General features: G+C 40.5%; 1 protein-coding gene across 1 annotated transcript; it reads left to right on the top strand.

Moving 5' to 3' along the window:
- Positions 1-1,020: 1,020 nt before the first annotated feature.
- Positions 1,021-12,014, top strand: LOC127531755 (NLR family CARD domain-containing protein 3-like). Its single transcript, XM_051941656.1, is given in 12 exon segments — positions 1,021-1,515; positions 1,599-1,724; positions 2,102-2,221; positions 3,446-3,518; positions 3,679-3,904; positions 4,086-5,871; positions 5,949-6,122; positions 6,420-6,593; positions 11,273-11,319; positions 11,470-11,817; positions 11,820-11,944; positions 11,946-12,014. Coding segments are annotated over 12 exon segments (3,342 nt in total). The 5' UTR covers positions 1,021-1,426; the 3' UTR covers positions 12,000-12,014.
- The last annotated feature ends 6,424 nt before the right edge of the window (positions 12,015-18,438 follow it).

Genomic DNA, 18,438 nt, shown 5'->3' with positions numbered 1-18,438 from the left:
CTTTGCTTTTGGGCTTGTGGTTCTCCATTTAGTGTTTGATGATTTTCTACATGTTTTCAGTTGGATTTAGATCTGGTGATTGAGCAGCCAAGGCGTGGTTCCAATGTTCTGGTTCTCCATCCAGGCTTTAACTGACCTTGTCTTGTTGGAAAATCCAGTCATTGGAAGCAGGAAAGAGTTTTTGAGCTGATGGAAGAAGACTGTTGGCAAGAATAGTCCTGTACATGACCTGGTTCATTTGCCCTGTTCCATCCAGACTGAAACTACCCCAGATGAGCTCTGATCCACCCCCATGTTTTACTGTAGGGGCAGACAGTCTGGTTTGTAGCCTCTCCAGGCTTCCTCCTAACCAGTAAGTTGTCTGGAGTGGACATCAATTGAAAATTGGAGTCATCACTGAAGAGAGCCTTAGTCCAATCATCAACTGTCAAGTCCCATTTCTCCACAGTGTCCACTCATTGTAAGGTCCCTGGAGGTCTGAGGATGATTCCTGACACAGGAACGGATGAGTGACGGTCATCTGATGGTAGAGAGACGTTTCCTGACCAGCTAGCAGTTTGGTAGAACCACGTTGGGCTTGTTTTTTCTTGGTGTAATGAATGGCGGTCTTGGAGATCTTCAGTTTTTTCTCTACCTGTCTCTTACTCACGATGGCTGCCTTTGTGGCTTCACATAATTCTTGAGTTTTAGGCGTTATGTGAGAGCTGACAGCTTCTGAATTGTGCTACGGCTTGAATGTCAGCAGGAAACCACTCTAGACTTTTGGATGTGCAGTGCTGCTGATGACATAAAGTGTCCTCTTATACACTCTGGAATACAATGAAGCTGAAGCATGTCAGATAGGACATAAAGTATGATGGAATCAGTCTGTAAAATGTGCTCTTATTGTGAAAGTCTGCCTGCTGCTTCCTCATAGGTGGAGTCCTGACTGGTTCCAGGAAACAGATCACATGTCTGAGCGTCCAGGAGTGGACTGGAAACTTTCTTCTTCTTCTTCAGCGCTTTAAATAAAGTGTAAGTTTGCTTTGTTTGCTGCTTTAACTTCAGTAATGTTGCTGTTTGTTTCTGCTCTGTCATGTTTCTACATGTTCACTTCTTATTTCAGCACAAACTGTGGATGACTGCTGTTTAAACATGGATCAATATGATTATTAGCTTATTGATTGACTGAAATCAGTCAATATTTCTATGAGATTATTGATGGACTTGAGTCAGTTTGATGAGCTGCTGATGTTTCTTTGTTGTTTTGTCTTTCTGACTTTGGCTTTGTGGGTGAGTCTCTGCAGCTCCATGACTCCATCTGCTGGACTGATAGTAGAAGTGCAGCAGCTGATCTTCTCCAGGAGGATCTGAGTGGATGAATGATGTTTGTTTCCTGTGCAGGTGAAGGTAGAAAGTGTGTGTGAGCTGCTGTGAGTTGAGCATCATGGATGAGTGTGAGGACAGAGAGGAGGGAGTCCCTCCCTCTAAAAGCTCTCTGTGTGGGGAACAGGAGAACCAGAGCAAAGCTCAGAGGTGAGAGCACCATTTCTAACTGTCCAGGACTCTGCTGCATGTCAGAGCTCAGCATCACATCACTGCTGCATCATTACTGACAGGAATCCACCTGGACCTGGACCTGGACCTGGACCTGGACCTGCATCCAGCTGTGTGTCCTTCAAGAGTGACTGGTCTAAGGATTATCCTATTGACTTTAAAGGAGAACCAGGTCCTGCTGCAGAGGGGTAAGATGTTCAGAACAAGGTGTCAGAGCTGCTAGTTTGATAGCAGATTGGCTCCTCATCAAACAGAACAAATGTTTAGAAGAAGTGATGCTAATAACATGAACATCATCCACAGAGACATTAAAAACAGAACCAGGTGGATCACAGCAAGAACTCTGAGTTCACTAAAATATCAAGAAATAGTTTTACTGGAAAAAACTCAAGTTCTGTGATCAGATAAACCTTGATAGCCTGTATGCTAGCCTGTATGTTAGCATGCATGTTAGCTTTCGTGTTAGCATGCATGTTAGCCTGCATATTAGTCTGTACATTAGCCTACTGGACTCTGCTGCATGTCAGAGCTCAGCATCACATCACTGCTGCATCATTATTGACAGAAATCCACCAGGATCTGGACCTGGACCTGGACCTGCATCCAGCTGTGTGTCCTTCAAGAGTGACTGGTCTAAGGTTCTTCCTATTGATTTTAAAGGAGAACCAGGTCCTGCTGCAGAGGGGTAAGATGTTCAGACCAAGGACTATGCTACTAATTGACTTTGTCTCGAATAGAACAGAATAATTAACCAGAACATACAGTAGTTGGTGCACATTATGACTGACATCACGATGCAAAAAGCTTCACCGTCAGACTGATAAAAAACAAAGCAAAACTTATTCTAAAAAAAAATCAATGTATCCATGTAAGAAGACTATTTGTATATAATATACATAAATATCTATATTTAAATATCTGTATATAAATATACACATACACACAGACACACCTGTATACACACACATCTGCTCATATTTATTGGACAGTGAAGATGCAGCAGCAGTATTTCACATAACAACCAATGGAATGAGAGGAACGCAGCTTTTGCTCTCAACCAAACTAAAATCACTAGCCAATGGAAGTAGAGTGGGGGCGGGTCTTAGAGAGACGTTGAGATCCAGCTGCAGGTGAGTCTGTTGTTGTCATGGTTACAGTGACGCTGTGGTGCTATCTGGCAGTGATACAGAACTCTAACAAATTCATGGATCCAGACTATAAGCGGCATCACTGCTAAAATCTGATCACTTGGTCCTTGAGCCATTTCTGAGCTTCTCTGAAAAGTTCATCCAAATCCTTTGGTCCACTTTTTTTGAGTAAACTTGCACACAGACAAATAGACGGCAGGACAAACGTACGATCGTCACAGTAACTCTGCCGTGTTCCTTGGTGGAGTTCAAATAAACGGTGCATCCAGACAGCTCAACACAGCGTCCTGGGTTGGATTCCAGCTCTTTACTGCATGTCTTCCCCTCATTCTGGTCCCTGCTTTCCTGTCTGCCTCTCCACTCTGACTATCAAATAAAGACAACAAAAGACCACAAAAATTATTAAAAAAAATTAATGGTAATTAACTGTTTACATGGTTGTATTTCAGAATAAATAGTGCAAATGATGCTTTAAAGGGGAATCAATGTCCTTTTCCATGTCTTTTACTGATTAGTTGCTAAACATATTTGCACCATGTTGTAGTCAGATGGAGTACTACCTCCACCTACTGACCTTTTTGGTGTTCTATAATCTGTAGTCTGACTTTGTGAAGGCACACAGCTGAATTTCTTTCTAGTGAGCTCGATTGTATCCTGACCCAAAAGCAAAAAAGTTCAGGCTGAGGATTATTTTTCACTTTAAGCCCTGTAGATGTCTCTGTGTGATAAAGTGAGAGTTAACTGTTGATGTTGATCCACAGAGTGGAGCAGCAGAACTCAGAGGTTCCCAGAGCTCAGTCTGTCCAGCAGCATCACCTGGACTCCATATTCATGGTGAGTTCATGGACAACAAGTTGTTCTCCATCTGTTGTGTTCAGGCGTCTCCATGCTGCTCTTTGTAGACCAGTGGACTGTCAGTGTGTCCAACATGGATCTGATGTTTGGCTCCATGATTTGACTCTGATGGACTCATTGACACATTTCTCTGTTCCAGCTGCTGGAGGACAACATGGTGACTTTTGTGAAGAAGGAGCTGAAGAAGATGCAGAAGCTTGTGAGTCCAGATTACCCAGAATGCTCAGAGAGTCAGAGAGAGGATGAGGAGGAGTTGGAGGGTGATGATGAAGATGAGAGGAGCAGCAGAGAGATGTTTGAGCAGATCACAGTGTTGTTCCTGAGGAGGATGAAGCAGGAGAAGCTGGCTGACTGTCTGCAGAGCAGTAAGAGGATTTGTGTAAAGACTGAAGCTGCTGATCAACAGAACATTTACTAAAGTCTCAGAATATCTTCACACAATCAGTCTTTAGGGGACAAACTGTCACCTTCACTTTATTGCTATTTTGGTGCTTTAATATCCAGGTTACTTCTACTTCACTCTTTCTTTCTTGTGTTTTCATTCAGAACTTGCTGCTGGAGTTTGTGGACGTGAACTTAAATGTGGTCTGAAGAAGAAGTTCCAGAGAGTGTTTGAGGGCATCGCTAAAGCAGGACAGAAGACCCTCCTGAATGAGATCTACACAGAGCTGTACATCACAGAGGGAGGGACTGCAGAGGTCAATGATGAACATGAGGTCAGACAGATTGAAGCAGCATCCAGGAAAGCAGACAGAGCAGAAAGAAGCATCAGAGCAGAAGACATCTTTAGAGGCTCACCTGGAAGAGATGGACCAATCAGAACAGTGATGACAAAGGGAGTGGCTGGCATCGGGAAAACAGTGTTAACACAGAAGGTGACTCTGGACTGGGCTGAAGACAAAAGCAACCAGGACATCCACTTCATGTTTCCATTGACTTTCAGAGAGCTGAATGTGGTGAAAGAGAAGAAGTTCAGCTTGATGGAACTTGTTCATCACTTCTTCAGTGAAACCAAAGCAGCAGGAATCTGCAGCTTTGAATACTTCCAGGTTGTGTTGATCTTTGATGGTCTGGATGAGTGTCGCCTTCCTCTGGACTTCCACAACAACGAGGTCCTGACTGATGTTAGAGAGTCCACCTCAGTGGATGTGCTGCTGACAAACCTGATCAGGGGGAATCTGCTTCCCTCTGCTCGCCTCTGGATAACCACACGACCTGCAGCAGCCAATCAGATCCCTCCTGACTGTGTGGACATGGTGACGGAGGTCAGAGGATTCACCGACCCACAGAAGGAGGAGTACTTCAGGAAGAGAGTCAGAGATGAGGAGCAGGCCAGCAGCATCATCTCCCACATGAAGAAGTCACGAAGCCTCCACATCATGTGCCACATCCCAGTGTTCTGCTGGATCACTGCTACAGTTCTGGAGGAGCTGCTAAGAAGCAGAGAGGGAGGAGATCTGCCCAGAACCCTGACTGAGATGTTCATCCACCACCTGGTGGTTCAGGCCAAAGTCAAGAAGGTCAAGTATGATGGAGGAGCTGAGACAGATCCACACTGGAGTCCAGACAGCAGGAGGATGATTGAGTCTCTGGGAAAACTGGCTTTTGATCAGCTGCAGAGAGGAAACCTGATCTTCTATGAGTCCGACCTGACAGAGTGTGGCATCGATGTGGAAGCAGCCTCAGTGTACTCAGGAGTGTTCACGCAGATCTTTAAAGAGGAGAGAGGACTGTACCAGGACAAGGTGTTCTGCTTCGTCCATCTGAGCGTTCAGGAGTTTCTTGCTGCTCTTTATGTCCATCTGACCTTCATCGACTCTGAAATCAACCTGTTGGAAGAAAAACAACAAACAACCTCCAACAAACCTCATCCAACAGGTTTCTATCAGAGAGCTGTGGACGAGGCCTTACAGAGTCCAAACGGACACCTGGACTTGTTCCTGCGCTTCCTCCTGGGTCTGTCACTGCCGACCAATCAGAATCTCCTACGAGGCCTGCTGACACAGACAGGAAGTAGCTCACAGACCAATCAGAAAACAGTGGAGTACATCAAGAAGAAGATCAGTGAGAATGTGTCTGCAGAGAGAAGCATCAATCTGTTCCACTGTCTGAATGAACTGAAGGATGTTTCTCTGGTGGAGGAGATCCAACAGTCCCTGAGATCAGGACGTCTGTCCACAGATAAACTGTCTCCTGCTCAGTGGTCAGCTCTGGGCTTCATCTTACTGTCATCAGGAGAACATCTGGACGTGTTTGACCTGAAGAAATACTCTGCTTCAGAGGAGGTTCTTCTGAGGCTGCTGCCAGTGGTCAAAGCCTCCAAGAAAGTTGTGTAAGTAGTTGGAGACTGAAGATCCTTTTTCATTTTGCTGCTGTTTCATCAGTATAATGTGCTTTTTGTCTCTTCAGACTGAGTGGCTGTAATCTGTCAGAGAGAAGCTGTGGAGCTCTGTCCTCAGTCCTCAGCTCCCAGTCCTCCAGTGTGACAGAGCTGGACCTGACTAACAACAACCTGCAGGATTCAGGAGTGGAGAGTCTTTCTGCTGGACTGGAGAGTCCACACTGTAAACTGGAAGCTCTCAGGTCAGGACTCACACTTTGAAACTGATGTGATTTCTATCAGTGGATAAACAGCTAACCTGAGTACAATCATTTCTGCTGATGGGATTCATCAAATGAGCTTTTACTGAACTTGTGCAGGACTTTGTCAGGTTTTATTTTTGACATGATTAAATCCCACTAATCATTGTTGAGATTGTTGATTTGCTTGAGACGCATGAAATGTGCAGCAAAATGTATCTGAAAGACAAAGAAGAAAAGAGAGAGAGAAACATCCATCCAAGTGTTGTCCATCAGGTTTGTGTTGTTTTGTGTGTGCAGGCTGTCAGGCTGTCTGGTCACAGAGGAAGGCTGTGCTTCTCTGGCCTCAGCTCTGAGCTTGAAGACCTCAAATCTGAGAGAGCTGGACCTGAGCTACAACCATCCAGGAGACTCAGGAGAGAAGATGCTGAGAGCTAAAGTGGAGGATCCACACTGTAGACTGGAAACTCTCAGGTACAGACAGACAGACACTCTGAGGTACAGACAGACACTCTGAGGTACAGACAGACAGACACTCTGAGGTACAGACAGACAGACACTCTGAGGTACAGACAGACAGACACTCTGAGGTACAGACAGACAGACACTCTGAGGTACAGACAGACAGACAGACACTCTGAGGTACAGACAGACAGACAGACACTCTGAGGTACAGACAGACAGACACTCCGAGGTACAGACAGACAGACACTCCGAGGTACAGACAGACAGACACTCTCACTAAACTATCAGCCTAGCTCACAAAAAAGAGTGGAAGCAGAAGAATACTGTTAGCTCAGCTATGCACCATGACTGAAAGGAAACTGTTAGCCTAGCTTAGCTCAAAGACAGGAAGCAGGGTGAACTTTTTTTAAAAATGTATTTCCAAAAGTCACAGGTAACATCCAACATCAACATGATATTGAAACAAACAGTGACAGATTTAACAAAAATCACTTTGAAGGAAGAAAGGAAGAGAAGAAAGAAAAGAAAGGAAACTAAAAAAGTCCCCACAAAAAAACAAAGCACAAATCAAACAAAAAAACAGCTGAGCAAATTTAAACATTTATAGCAAATTAATATTTTACAAATGTTAACAGTTTTATTGCTTTCTGGTTATCAGATATTTATTTATTGACTTTAAATAATATTCAGATTCTTTATGGAAGACAAGATAATTTGTCTTTTGTTACTGAATTTTGCTTTATGATGTTAAATTTTACTAATATTAATATGAGATTGATGATAAAGGCCTTGTCTTTTTCATATCCATCCTGTGCATAAACTCCAAAAATGATGTTTGTAGAACAAATCAATCTGCAGATTTAGTTTTTCTAAGAAAATTTTTAAATTTCCTTCCACATTTTTCTGCTGAAACTACAATAATAAAAAATGTGGAACTGTTTCTGGCTGTTCAGAGCAAAAAGAACATCTTACATCTATATCACGTTTGAACTTAGTCATAGAATGTTTTATGGACAGATTTTATGCAAGATTTTAACAGAAATGTCCCTAACTTTGTTCAACATGAATTGTGAGGTAAAAGCCAAACCTGAGACCAGAGATATTATTAATAAAAGAGTTCCAGTCATGGATAACATCAGGTTTTTGTTGTCGTTTCTCTTTGGAACAGTGCACGTATAGCTCTGTTGCTGTTCTTTGCCGTCCCAAAGCATATTTAGCCACAATAAGTGTCACATGGATTAACAACATGTATATCTGCTGCAAGAGAGGAGGCAGTGCACAGAGTCACAACAGCAGCTGGAATGGAGCTAATGACCTTTGGAAACTCTTCAAGTGTTGAAGGGAATGGAGACTTTTCACAGAATTCAGTGTCATTCATAAAATGGCCACTAGGGGTCAGAAGCTGTGAGACGAAGTCCATTTTGTTGTTAAAGCAGCGATTGAGAAAGATGCTTTTATTTTGATGCAGTATATCCCCATTATTCCAGAGATAATACCCATGTGGAGAGAAATTGTGCTTGTAGGCCGTTTTCCACGACAACAAAACCTGTTTGTGAAAACTGGATCATTTTAGGGGAATCTTGTTTATTTGGTAGCTACAAACCAACAGAAAGGGAGTCCTCCAGTTTGATGAAATACACATTTAGGAATAAAGTTCTATAAAGATGCATCATTTTTAAGAAAGATTTGAACCATTTGATCTTCAGAACATTGTTTAGAATTGAAAAATCAACAAAGTGGAGGCCTCCATTTTTGTAGTTGTTCAGAATTCCAGATTTTCTGATCTAGTGTGTCCGGTTTTTCCACAGAAAATGAACAAGCATCTTATCAATAAATGTGACAGTTTTACAGTCCAGTGCCAGTGAGGAGGCGGCATACACAAGTCTGGAAATTCCCTCAGCTTTTGACAGAAGAGTTCACCTTTAAGTGAGAAGTCTCTTTGTAGCCAAAGCTTCCATTTATTCTGCACCTTTTTAATCCTTGGCTCAAAGTTGAGATGGCATCTCTCTCACTGATTTTTAGTTCCAGTAATCCCTAAATAGTTAACCTTACTCTTTACTCGTATGTCATCAATTGAGGTTATATCAGAACTTTAGAGAGCGAATAGCTCACACTTATTTAGGTTTAAGTCCAAACCTGATGCTTTAGAAAACATGTGGATTGCATTAATTGCAGGCTTTATCTGTAGGGCATTCTTTAAAAACAAGGCTGTATCATCAGCCAACTGACTTCAAAGTCTGCTTCTAGCAGCAATAGAGATGCCTTCCAACTGACAGAATTTGACAAAATGACAAAACATTTGAGCAACAACCAGGAAGAGGTAAACTGAGACAGGGCAGCCCTGTCTTAGCCCTCTTTCCAAACAAAATCTCTGAGTTGTGCCATTACTCAGTTTTACCGAGCTATTGGCGCCAGCATAGAATGTTTTCATCACACTGCAAAAGTATGGCCCAAAACCAAAGCTGTTAAGAGCAGAAAACATAAAGGAGTGTTCAACTGTATCAAAGGCTTTGTGAAAGTCTCCAACTAAAATGAAACTGTCATCCCTAATAAGGTCAGCATCGTCTATGAGGTCTAAAACTAGCCTCATGTTATTGAAAATATGCCTGTTACTCATAAACCCAGACTGATTCTCATCAATAATAGAGTTAAGAGCATTTTTACATCTTTTAGCAAAAACAAGAGCAAGAACTTTAGAGTCATTGTTCAATAATGAAACTGGTCTCCAGTTATCAATGAAGAGAGGCTCCTTTTTTGGTTTAGGAATTAAAGTCATCCAGCCTTGTGTCATACTTGCTGGAAGAGTCCCTTTACTAATACCTTCAGAAAACTTTGAACAGAAATGGGGCCAAAAGTTCAGCAAAATCTATCTAGAATTCTGAAACAATCCATCAACTCCAGGTGACTTATTACTCTGAAGTTGCATCATTGCATCTAATACTTGTTGTTGTGTGAGAGGGGTGTCACACATCAACCGCTCTTCCTCCGTTATAGAGTTTGTAAAATCAACACATTAAACAGTCTATCCATTGCATCTTTGTCAGACTTTGTTTAATAAAGAGAGCAAAACTCAGAAATACTGCTCTTACTTTCAGTCACAACTCCATCAATGTTCAGTTGAGACATGGCATTGTACTTAGCATGAGTTTTTTCCACTTTAAAGAAACAGGAAGTCATTTGTTCACCGTGTTCAAGCCACTTCAGTCTGGATCTACCAAAAGCAGCCTCTGCTTTAACCTTCTATATATCATCTAAAGTGTTTAGAAGTTCAATTCATTTTCATTTTTCATCATGTCAGAGATTTTCTGGTGCAATGCTAGCCAAGGACATTATATCTGTGATTACTTTCTCCTCATTTTGGCGTCTACATTTGGCTAACTCACTTCCAGATCTTCTTAAAAATCCACCCATTTCAAATTTAAGGAGTTCCAATTTTTTCCATCATTTCCTTCCTTCAGAGCATTTAACCAATAAAAGTGAATAATTGTACTAAGTTGATGTTTGACATTGTCATGCCTCAATAAAGAGCTCTTCATCTTCCAATCAGAGAATTGCTTGGTGTCAACCATTCCTGGAAGGAGATGTAAATATCTAAGGATGGCTCTATGGTCAGTTAATGGGGGGGGGGGGGGGTAGGACATTGATTGGAATATTGTCTTTAGAAAGTGATTTAGAGAGCAGCCAGTAATCCAGGCCAGACTGTCTGGAGCCATTTTTATTCCTCCAAGTATTTGGAAACTTCTCTCTCCATACATCACATCAATCATACTTGTCAATGAAAGAGTTGAAGTGAACATTTGGCTGTGAGCATTTAGCTGGAGGCCATCTATCATCACCTCATTCATGAGCACATTAAAATCACCTCCTACAATGAAGTAAGCCTCAGGGAATGTCTGAGTTAGAGCTGCAAGTTTACAGTCTAATGTATGAATAAGTTTATCCTTTTCTGATGTAGAATTATAAGCGTACAAATGAACAATAATCATTGCTTTGCCATTCCAGTCTACTATTAAACAAATCAAATGAGCTTGACTGTCACAGAGTGCATCAATTTTCCAGGAAAACTCCCCTTTAAACAAGATCCCCCAGCAGAATGTTCTGTCCATGTCATCACCACATGTCGTTTCCCACTGATTTTTACACAAGTTTACATCTTTAATAAGTGAGTGTGATTCTTGGAAAAAACCAAATCAGTTTTCAGCTGTTTAACATTAAAAATAAAGCTTTACGCTTTACATTATTCCTCAGTCCCCTAGCATTGAGTGAGACAAGTGAAAAGACATAAAAAAGAAGAAATAAAGCAAAAAGCTTTCTAAGCTTCTAGCTATGTATATTCTGGCACACACACAAAAAGGAAAGGCAGCTCAGCGACACCTATAACCTGATGTTCTAGTTCATTAAATGAGATGTTCCAAAGGGATTTAAGGCAATGGGCTAGCATAGAGTGATATCACTGAAAAAGAGGAAAAAGGAAAGAAAAAAGTTTCTGTTTTGCTGCACAATTGTAGAAAATGATTTAAAGTTGTACAGTCAGTCATGGCGCCAGTGAAGTTTGTATCAGTCTGGGAGAATGATGTCACCTCTATGAACGCTCTGGTCCTTTATCAGTGGAACAGTGTGAGAGCCATGTAACGTCCATGTGTGCTGCTGAAGAGTCTCTGCTGCTCTGACCGTCCTCCTCCTTTCAGGGTGACGCCTGCTGGAGTCCCATGGTTGACACCAGGTCTGAGGAAGTGTAAGTGTGTTTGAATGGATTGATGGAAACAAAGCAGCACATTCAAGCATCTTCAAAGTGTCACATCTCTGAGGTCATCATCAAAGCTTTAATACTGATCACATGATCCATCAATAACTGCAGCTGTGTTGTGTTTGTTCTCTCCATCAGATTCCTGTCAGCTCACAGTCGACACAAACACAGTAAACGGAAAACTCAAACTGTCTGACAACAACAGGAAGGTGACACGTGTGGAGGAGGATCAGAGGTATCCTGATCATCCAGACAGGTTTGACTGGTATCATCAGCTGCTGTATGGAACTGGTCTGACTGGTCGCTGTTACTGGGAGGTGGAGTGGAGAGAAGGGGTTTATATATCAGTGAGTTACAGAGGAATCAGAAGGAAAGGATGCAGTAATGACTGTTGGTTTGGATATAATGATCAGTCCTGGAGTCTGTACTGCTCTAATGATGATGGTTACTCTGTCAGTCACAATACAGTCAAACATTCATCAGGTCCTCCTCAGTCTCTCACAGAGTTTCAGTTTATGTGGACGTTCCTGCTGGAACTCTGTCCTTCTACAGAGTCTCCTCTGACTCTCTGATCCTCCTCCACACCTTCAACACCACATTCACTGAACCTCTTCTATCCTGGATTTGGGTTCTGGTCCAGGTCTGGTTCTTCAGTGTCTCTGTGCTGAGTCTCGTCTCCAGAGTCTCCTCCTGGTACAGAAACAGTGTTGAACAGATGGTTGAGTCTCTCCCATGACTCTGTCCCCTCCAAACATGTTTTCACATTCATGGATTAAATGTGTTTCTTTGTCAAATCCTTCTAAATGATTCCTTGTAAACTTGTTCCTCTTCAAAGATGAAGTTGTGATTCTTCCAGGAGCCAAATGTGGTGTTTGCGTCTTTTTCCAGTCAAATGTTGAGAGTGAAAATCAGGATGTGGTGTTCCTCTGACGCTCACTGGAACTAAAAGCATTTGAGGCTGCACAAAGTGTGAAATGAGAGAGGAAGCAGTGAATCTCCAAACTGCTGACAGACTTTCACACATTATTGTCCAGTGAAAATCAGCTTTTTGTGCAGCCACACTTGATCCTGATGTGAGTCTTTAAGTCCTGTTCTAGTGATGAAATGAGAACTTCCTTCATCTGTGTCACTCTTTCCAAAGTATTCTGTGCTCTTCTGTCATTTATGTCTTATTGATAGATCCATTTTTCATTTTTACTATAAATAAGTGCTTCAATGTTTTTCATCAGTTTTTTTTTTTATCAGATTCTGAATTTCTGGTTTCATCAACAAATTCTATCAGATTGTATTTTTCCATCAAAGCTCCCATAACCCTAGCTATCTGTGGATCAAAATGTTTTCAGCATCGATATGATTCCAGTAGAATTTAAACCCACCAGGACTATCCAGATTACATTGAACTCTGTAAATTCTACATTTTTAGCCTGTTTCATTCTATAAATGTTGTGTTTGGCCGTTAAAGGAGCTTTTCCTCACATTGTGCTGTATTTGAACCCTTCCATGCTCTAAATTCTTTGAACAGATCTTGTGCTGTAATCAATGTCTAACTTAGTTTTTATTTTCATTGCAGTGGTTGATTTTTCCTGAACAAGATCAATGATTTTAATACGTCTTTCTCCACTTTTATTTGCTCTGCCTGTGGCTTTTAAACTATTCTAACTTTCTTTTTTATTCAATAAATGACTAATAACACACTTTGATCTTCATGTTTTCTGCTTATTTGTTGATGAGTGGAATTTAATTTTCCATGTTGGATAATCCCAGCTTTTTCTTCTTCAGACAACGTTTATCCTTGTTATGTATTGTGGGTTACAGCACTATTCTCTGCCTGCTGTGGTTGGTGTTAAATTCAGACGGTTATTTCGTTGACACTTTAATGCTATCCAGTTATTTTTATTAATAAGTGATGGTTTCTACAATAAATGATGATGGAATCTGTAAAGACATGATCAGAGTGAGATCCAAAGTTCTTTATGATCAGAATGAACATAAAAAAACATGAGTTTGTTTTACTTTTCAGGAAGATGTCTGCAGATATATCTCATGGACTTCTAAGGTCCCTAAATCAGCTGTAGTCTTTATTTTTGTTTGGGTGTGAATAAAGTGACAACAAACATAATTAGAGCAAGCTGACAAGCTAGCGATTGTTAAACACATTTTGGTTCATTCTGCAGATTATTCTGAGTCTCACAAAATCACGTTTTAGCAGATTTGTTGAAATAAAAGAATCACGGTGCTTTTATGTTGAAACAGGAAGTGCTGCTCATCTGTACTGTCTCCAGCTTTCCGTTTCCGTGCTTCAGCATTCTGCTATATTCTTTTGGTGCCCCCATCTCCTTCATTATTCTTTCTTTTTACCTTCTCTCTCTTTAACTATCTCTCTTCATCTCTCTCATCGGTGGGTGGGGTTTTGGAGGCATATTTTCAATCGGGACAGGAAAACAGGAGATGTAAACCTGGAAGCTCCGATTGTAATCGTCTTCAAAGGAATCCAACAGTCACCAGGAACACATCTCCATCATGAAAATGGTCAAAGTCAAAATAACCACAACTGGCTAAAATCACATCAAACTGTTCTATCTGTCATTCACCCATACATCATAACATGAAAGTACATACATGGACTAACCTGCCACAAAAACCATGAAGTCGGTTTCCATCCCACTCTCCAGACTTTATTTTCACAGTTTCATTCTTTCACTATTACTGGGAAATCTAAACACGTGGAATCCCTTCTCTGATCGATTTGTGCACCCAAAGGCACAACAGCCCGTCATTTTTCAGTATTTATGAAGCCAAAAGGACCTAGAATTACTCTCTGTGGAGTAAACAAGGTTAACAGGAAAACCCAACAAAAAGTTGCTGTCATGGAAAAGGCCCCACAGTTAAAAGGATCCGGCTTCTTCATTGGCGATCAGTTCCCTCAGGAAATTGTCAAAAGACGGAGGATTCTACAGCCTATCAACAGGAGGAATAACACAAAGACTAGACTGGTGGTCGACAAGTTGTTCACTGATGTCCAGATGTACAGAGACCAGACTACGTATTGGTTGAATGCAGAGACGAGCGCATGAGATCAGTTGGGCTTCAATGCACACAATGTAAACACGGCAGCGTGGAGATGACGTCATAGACGCGCCGCCGTGTCCACATTTGGAAGTCCTGTGTGTAAAAGTAAGCAGTATTCTTTTAAGGAAGTATTTGTTTCATTGTATTTATTTTGTCTGTTTCCTTTGGTTTCTATACGTTTCTTTTATGGATGATATTAATAATTATCAGTATTTTATTTTTTAAGGGGTGGAATAGTTCTGGGAAAGCTGATCTAGTTTTAGGATCATTTCTTTAGCTTTTAGTACTTTAGTGACAATAGATGGGGGGGGGGTTAGTTGCTGAAAGAAGGATGGGGGGGTGGGTTTGTTGGATTGTGGGTTGACTTTTAGAGGTTTTGTCAGTTTGGGTTGGATGAACAGGTTTGTGATGGTTAGGGGTGTGTCTGATGGGATGTGTGTGTGTGTGTGTGTGTGTGTGTGTGTGTGTGTGTGTGTGTGTGTGTGTGTGTGTGTGTGTGTGTGTGGATGGAACGGCTGTATTCCGTACTCATTTTTTATTCTGTGGGTCATCACTTAAATCATTATGAAATGACAAGAGTAATGGATCGTCTAACTGTGGAATCTCAGCATTTAATTGTAACGGTTTAGCAAATATTTCAAAAAGGAACGAAATCTTCACATGGTTGAAGGACAAAATGACATTCACAGTTTTTGTTTGCTAGAAACCCCACTCTAAGGTTGGAATGAATGAAATGGAAATCTGAATGGGGGGGTATATATTTTAGTCATGGACTTAGTAACAGCAGAGGAGTTGTGATTGTGTTTAAAAACAATGTGGATGATACATTCCCTTCATAAAGATAATAAGGGTAGATGGACTGTGATGGATGTTTACAATAAATGACTGACACATTATTTTAGGTCATGTATACGCCCCTAATGAGGATGAGCCTGTAGTTTTTAGTGAACTGAGGACTTGTTTAAAGTCCATTAAAGTAGATCAGATCATTGTTACTGGAGATTTTAATACAGTTTTGGATATGAAGAAGGATGTGCAGTAGTTATCAGAAATGCAATAATCATCCACATGCGGTTGAGGTAATTTTAGGAGATGGTGGCTTCATTAGACCTGGTAGATCATCGTGGAGATGGTATCATACAGACACCAACTACGATACACATGGTGTAGAGGTAACACAGCCAGTCAGAACTAGCTTATTTATTTATTACATCTGTTTCATTTAGATTCCCTTAATAATAAGCAACTGGTTCTGTTGGTGGATCAAATGAAACGCGGCACACCAGTTTGGTTACTTTACAATAACAATCTCCCCATAATGTCAGGGGGCCGGGGCTACTGGAAGTTCCATGTTTCTCTTCCTTTCAACATGAATCTTTCCTTGGTTCTAGCAAAAAGTTCATCAGAGATTTTCTTGAATTTAATGTGAATTCATGGAATCCAAATAATATTTGGGAAGCCTTTAAATGCTCCTTTAGGGGGCATGCAATCAAGATGGACTCAATCAGACAAAACATGGATCTAAAAAAAGAAAGAGATCTAAGTGAGGAAATAAATGAGCTGCAGATAGAACTGGATAGGAAATATGATCTATAAACTGAGACTTTAAGTAAAAGAAAGCAAGATGAATTGTAGAATCTTTATTATGAGCGGTGAATGGCCTGATTGCTCGGTCACATGCTGTTTGGATGGAGAAGGGAGAAAAGTGTACAAGTCATTTATTCAGACTAAATCAGAGAAACTGTGTTAAAAAGAATATAATCCGTTTGAATAAAGAGAATGTCGTAGTAACAGATCCACAAGATGTACTGAAAGAAGAAACAAAGTCCTTCAAGTCTTTCTGTTCTAAAGATGATGAGTTGGAGCCTTTGGATAGAGTGACTGCACGGTTTTTCCCACATTACAACGGTCTAAAGCTTTCTAATTCACAACAGTTCAGCTGTGAGGGACCATAACAGAGCAGGAACTGTTGGAAGCCATCAGTTCATTCTCATCAGGAAGTCACCAGGTAGAGATGGTATTCCTGTTGAGTTTTACAAAAATAATCTGAAATTAAATTAGCTTTGCTGACATCATTTCAGTTTTCATTCCAACAAGGAAAACTGTCTGATTCCCAAAGAGAAGGAGTGCTATCATTACTTTTAAAACCAAATCCTGATGGAATGATAAAGATCCAATGTTTGTAAAAACCTTTGACCCTGCTCTGCTGTGATACCCGGATCCTCTCTAAATGTACTGCATTGAGAATTAAACAATAATTGGTAGCATTATAAATAATGATCAGGTTGGTTTTATTAAGGGAAGATTTATTGGTGACAACTTAAGACAGCTGCTCGATACACTTTGATGACAGACGACAGGAAAAAGGTTGATTATTTATAGGCGACTTTGAAAAGGCATTTGATAAGGTACAATGGAGATTTATTACACCATGTCTGTCATATTTGAACTTTGGTAAAGACATTATACGTTGGTTTGATGCTCTCTATAACCACCCTATCAGCCCAATTATAAATAACGGTTTTTATCAGACGCCTTTTCTTTAACACAAGGGCTGTCCTTTGTCCCCTTATTTGTTTATTATGTGTACAGAGATTCTGGCTCTAAGAATAAGAAATAATGAAGATATTTTAGGTTTGTGTCCAAATGGACAGCAGATGAAGTTGACCATGTCTGCAGATGATGCAACTTTTCCATCCAACCAAACCAAAGGTCTTTAGAAGCTCTTATTGCACATTTAAATGAGTTTTCTAAAATTTCAGGGCTAAAACCTGTTCAGTGGTGGAATGGATCAGTGGATATTTTGGGTGTTCATCTTCCAGAAAACTTCAGTGAAACTGTTGAATATAATTATGAAAAAAAGATGCAAAAAGCTGACAGAATATTACAGCCTTGGAAAGGGAATTCACTGACTCTACCAGGAAAAGTCACATTAGTTAACACCTTAGTAATTCCTCACTTTGTTTATTTCATGATCATTCTTCCGTCACACAAAACCAATTTTTTAAGAATCTTGAGCAAAAAATATTTAAATTTATGTGGAATAACAAGCCAGATAAAATGAAAAGGCAATACTTATACAACTCTTATGAAAATGGAGGATTAAATCTAAAAAATGTGCAAGCAATGGATCGTTCTTTAAAAGCCTCATGGGTCGTTAAAATGTACAGCAACAGACAATGTCTTGTTAGCCGGAGACTGTATTCAAGTTTTTCCTTTTTCTCAAATCATTTCTTCCCTTTCTATCAAATAAAAACAGATCATGTTAATATTCTGAGGATCTCTGCCCTTTTTCTGAGGACGTCCTCCAGGCATGGTTGAATTTCCAGTTCCATCCTCCAGATTCTCCTCCAGAAATCCAAACAGTTGTTGTGGATGAACTCAAGTCTAACTATTGAAGAGAAACCGTTGCTGTGGGAAGAATGCATTCAAAACGGAATCATTTCTGTCAATGAGCTTTTGGACACATCTGGAAGTTTCATTTCTTATTCTAGTTTTAATAAAAATACAACAATTTATTAGATAATTTAAGATGGAATCAGTTAGTCTCTGCTATTCCCAAGCTGTGGAAATCTAAACTGTCTAAAGGAGGGAAGAATAAGCATCTGGTTTGCCTCCCACAAACCAGATGCCAAAAATGGTTATCAGGCCGAAAGATGAATAAAATAATATACACATGGAATCTACAAAACATGGGAGCTTTTCTTTTTCCTCACAGACCCTGTTTGTTTTGGGAGGACCAGTTTAATGTTCAAATTTGGTGGAAAAACGACTTTAAAACAGTTTATAAAACTTCAACAGACTCATATTCAAGAATATTTCAATTGAAATCTTTCATAAAATAACTGCAACAAAAAGGCCTTGTATAGCTGGAAAATAGTAAAAAGCTGCTGCAGGTTTGTCAGGGGAAGAAGAGGACCTGATGCTTTTGTTTTATTTCTGTCCCTGTTAGCTTCTGGATGTCTGTTCAAACTCGGTTCAAGTCTTTGGCTCTCAGTTTTGAACTTACACCTGTGAACATTATGCTTGGTATTTTTC

Source organism: Acanthochromis polyacanthus, chromosome 22 (assembly GCF_021347895.1).
Source record: "Acanthochromis polyacanthus isolate Apoly-LR-REF ecotype Palm Island chromosome 22, KAUST_Apoly_ChrSc, whole genome shotgun sequence".
NCBI classification, from domain to species: Eukaryota; Metazoa; Chordata; class Actinopteri; family Pomacentridae; genus Acanthochromis; species Acanthochromis polyacanthus.
The sequence above is the reverse complement of the archived record's forward strand: the minus strand, read 5'-3'. Positions and strand labels throughout refer to the sequence as shown.